We start from the raw sequence: 3,986 nt of genomic DNA on the forward strand, positions 1-3,986 counted from the left end.
ATAAACAAAAATAACCACGATTATTTTTCTTTCGTCTCATTACATTCTCTCTNCTCTCTTTTTAAACGCAAAGCGCATCGCCACACTCGGCGTGCACCTATCCAACGGTCCCCAAGGAGTAAGTCCTCGAGTTTTTTTCACCCCGTTCGTTAAATATTACCTCCTCCATAGCTACCATATCCCCCACTGTTATACAATCCTGGTGTAGGTGCGTTGACCATGTTCGAGGTGTCGCCGTATCCTCCTGGATATCCCCCTTGGGGATAAGCGTTATAATTCGAGGGTATATCAGAGGCTCCAGCCGACGCGCCGGCCGAAGCGAAAGACGCCGCTCCTCCAGTTCCATAACCTCTCGATCCGGCGTTGGATCCAGCCCATGCATTGCTGTTGGGACCGTACGGATTCGTGTAAGGCGAGGAGAAGCCAGGAACGAAGGATGGCATGAAGAAAGTGGGAAATTGGAAATTGGGATTCTGAGGATTGTCCGCGCTTGTTGGCATTCGATTCGACTTTGATTCCGGCCTCTGCTTTTGATTCGATTCCTCCTCGTCGTCGGGATCGAAGCGGGAGCCGATAACCGGCTTGCTCCCCGATTTCCCCCCCGATGGTCGCTTGCTCGTCGACTCTTCGGACTCTTGGTCGGAACTCGTCGGTTTTCCCTTCGGTCTCTTCGGTTTTCTCGAATCGTTGGACGGTTGCCTCTTCCCCTCCTCCTGATCCTCCTCCGCGTCTTCTTCCTCATCCGTGGGCCTTCGGTTCGCCTTCGGTTTCGGCCTTTCGCCATTGGACAGCTGTCTCGCTGAAGGCTCTTCCTCGGGATCCGTGCCTTTTGCCTTCGGTTTTCCTCCTCTCGGTCTGGCCTCCGGTTCTTGATCCGTCTCCTCGGAATCAGCGGGTCTCGGTTTCGGTTTCGGCCTTTCGCCGTTGGACAGCTGTCTCGCGGAAGGCTCTTCCTCGGGATCCGTGCCTTTTGCCTTCGGTCTCGGTTTTCCTCCTCTCGGTCTGGGCTCCGGTTCTGGATCCGTCTCCTCGGAATCAACGGGCTTCGCCTTCGGTCTTCCTGACATCGGTCGTCTCGTTTCTGGCTCCGGTTCCTCGGCGTCTTCCGGGTCGGGACTCGTCGGTTTCGGCTTCGGTCTCGGTGTGGTCGATCTGCCAGCCGGTTTCGGCGCGGGCCTTTTCGGCTTCGAGTCGTTGGAAGGATCCTCCTTCGAGTCAGGGGTGGTAGTTGGAGTTTTCGATTTGGCGGAAGGGGGTTCGGTAGTCGAATCTGGCTCGCTCGTCGATCTTCGAGCCACGTTCTTCGGGGTTGGATCCACGTTCTTGGATCTATCAGGATCCAAGGCGTGGCTGGTCTTGGGATCTGGACTCGTAGTCGGATCGGGCGGGATCAGCGTGTATAGGTGCAAGGTGGAAACAGGGGGGGANGTAGTTTCAATGTTCGAGGAGCTGGATTCTCGTTTTCTCGCCCTCGATATCCCAGCGTGATCCGTGATGGGTATATCTTCCCGCAATCCATCTTCGCCGATGAAAAGAAAGAAAATAGGATTTGGTCGTTTTCACAAGTCATCATCACCGTGCCTTTTTTTTTTTTTTTTTTTTTTTTTTTTTCATTGTCAACGTCTCACGAAGCACGTTTCACCGTTACTGTCAGCATGCGGCAGGTTTCGACTCGTCTTTAATTTTCTTTTTCTTATCCTTGTTATTCATGCATGTTACGAGGAAAACACGTATTATTTTTTCCTTATTGTTTCCTTTCTTTTTTTTTTTTTTTTTTTGTTTTAGGGATTTAATTCACACACGATGATTTATGATTATTTATCATCCTTCACACGTTCGACACGTGCAATTTTAGTGCAGTTTTTACAACACGAAACATGCGGAAAGGCGACACATCTGGACAACACTGATTCGGCGGGGGGGAAAAAAAGACACATTTCGCATGCAACACGTCAATTTCCTCGAGGAGAGGATTGTGTGCACGAAAACGAGAGAGAGGAGGCTTCAAGCAAGTTAACACATAAATAATTGCGAGTGTGCAAATAAGCGCCATCTGAAACGATGATAATATACACTCGTGAAATCGTTGATGGGCGAGTAATATACAAGGATCGTGTATTTTTATCCTATTTCGATTCTCACACGCTTTTTCTTCCATTTTGGAATTCATTTTGCATTATCCTCGTGTAAACATCGCGTCACGTTTCATTCGCGTTGCCAATGTCAATGGGAGAAAAAGAAATATATATATATATATTTTTTTTTCTTATTCCATCGAAAAATCTCTAAAATCGAAAGTTTTAAAAAATTCTTCGTCTTCCATTCGTAAATCACCGTACACGGTATTTAATCATTAAATTTAACACGCGTCATAATTTGGAAAGTTGTTTTAAGTGTATACCAGAAAGTGGAGATGGATTCTTCAAGGTCGCGCTTCCTCGAGCAACTTTCCGATTCTAATGAACTCGTTCGAAAGGTTACGCGAAAAAAAGAAAAGAAAAAAAATTGATCGAGCCTCGAAAATAATCGAATAATTCTTCTTTCGGATGAAAATTTTCCTCGAGAAATTTTTCTATCAAATTTTTAAACTTTTGAACGTTTGAATTTCTTCTTCCTCCTCTTCTTCCTTCATCTCGAGAGAAGTTGAGGGGAAAATCGCATCGTAATTGGAAATAAAAAAAAGAAAAAAATTGATCGAATATAGGAATCGAATAATTCTTTCAGGTGAAAATTCCGAATTTCTTCTTCCTTCTTCTCAAGAAAAATAAAAGAAGATTCGTAATTGGAAATTAAAGAAAAAGGAGAAAATTGATCGAGCGTGGAAAATAACAAAATCGAATAATTCTTTCAGGTGAAAATTTTCCTCGAAAAATTTTTCCGAATTTCTTCTTCCTTCTTCTCAAGAAAAATAAGAGAAGACTCGAAATGGAAAAAAAGAAAAAAAATGATCGAGCGTGGAAAATAAAATCGAATAATTTTTTCAGGTGAAAATTTTCCTCGAAAAATTTTTCCGAATTTTTTCTTCTTTCTTCTCAAGAAAAATAAGAAAAGATTCGAAATAAGAAAAAAAGAAAAAATTGGTCGAGCGTGGAAAATAAAATCGACTAATTTTTTCAGGTGAAAATTTTCCTCGAGAAATTTTTCCGAATTTCTTCTTCCTTCTTCTCAAGAAAAATAAAAAAAGATTCGAAATAGAAAAAAAGGAAAAAATTGATCGAGCGTGGAAGATAACAAAAAATTTTCCTCGAGAAATTTTTCTCTAAAATTTTTAAACTTTTTCGTTCGAATTTCTTCCTTCTTTTCGAGAAAAATAAGAAAACATGGGAAAAAAGAAAAAAATTGATCGAGCGTGAAAAATAAGAAAATAATCTTTCGAAATTTTCCTCGAGAAATTTTTCTCTAAAATTTTTAAACTTTTCCGTTCGAATTTCTTCCTTCTTCTCGAGAAAAATAAAGGAAGAAATCGCATCGCGTAATTGGAAAAAGCGATAGGAGATAAAAAAAAAAAAGAAAAAAGATAAAAAGAAGCGAAGGAAAGAAAGCGATCGTATCTCGTATTGGAGGTGAAGGTTGGGTAAGCGAACGAGGTCATGGTTCGCCGCGCATCGTTCACGAAGCAATTATCTTCGCACGATGACACGTAATAGCTGTCGTACACATGCGGAGAGAAGAGGAATTGGCATCGAGCGGAAGCCGGTTACGTTACGTGAGAATATCGATTATCGATGTTATCGCGGTTGAAAAATCTTCCGCTTGCATCCGCACGCGAATATCATCACTTTGTGCCGGTGAATTTTGCTTTTGCGAGCTTGATTGGCCAATTGCTCGAATAACAACAACAAACACTTTTCTTGTAATTTTTTTTTTTTCTTCTTAAGCGATAACCGCTTGAAAATGAAAACATTCTTATTATCGTGACTGGTGTATATAGAGATATATATACAGATTAAGTTTTATTAAATATTTCTTTTTTTTTTTTTTTTTTT

General features: G+C 41.9%; 1 protein-coding gene across 1 annotated transcript in view; it reads right to left on the reverse strand.

The window, feature by feature from the left end:
- LOC102673531 (nucleolar protein dao-5-like) overlaps positions 1-3,986 on the reverse strand; it is a 7,010-nt gene that overhangs the window by 1,412 nt on the left and 1,612 nt on the right. The window contains exons 2-3 of the mRNA XM_031513222.1: positions 931-1,519; positions 161-855 (exon numbers count right to left, since the gene is read on the reverse strand). Of these exons, the coding sequence (XP_031369082.1) occupies positions 161-855; positions 931-1,519 (1,284 nt within the window). The remainder of the gene's footprint in view (positions 1-160; positions 856-930; positions 1,520-3,986) is intronic.

This window comes from Apis dorsata, unplaced genomic scaffold (assembly GCF_000469605.1).
Source record: "Apis dorsata unplaced genomic scaffold, Apis dorsata 1.3 scaffold_630, whole genome shotgun sequence".
NCBI classification, from domain to species: Eukaryota; Metazoa; Arthropoda; class Insecta; order Hymenoptera; family Apidae; genus Apis; species Apis dorsata.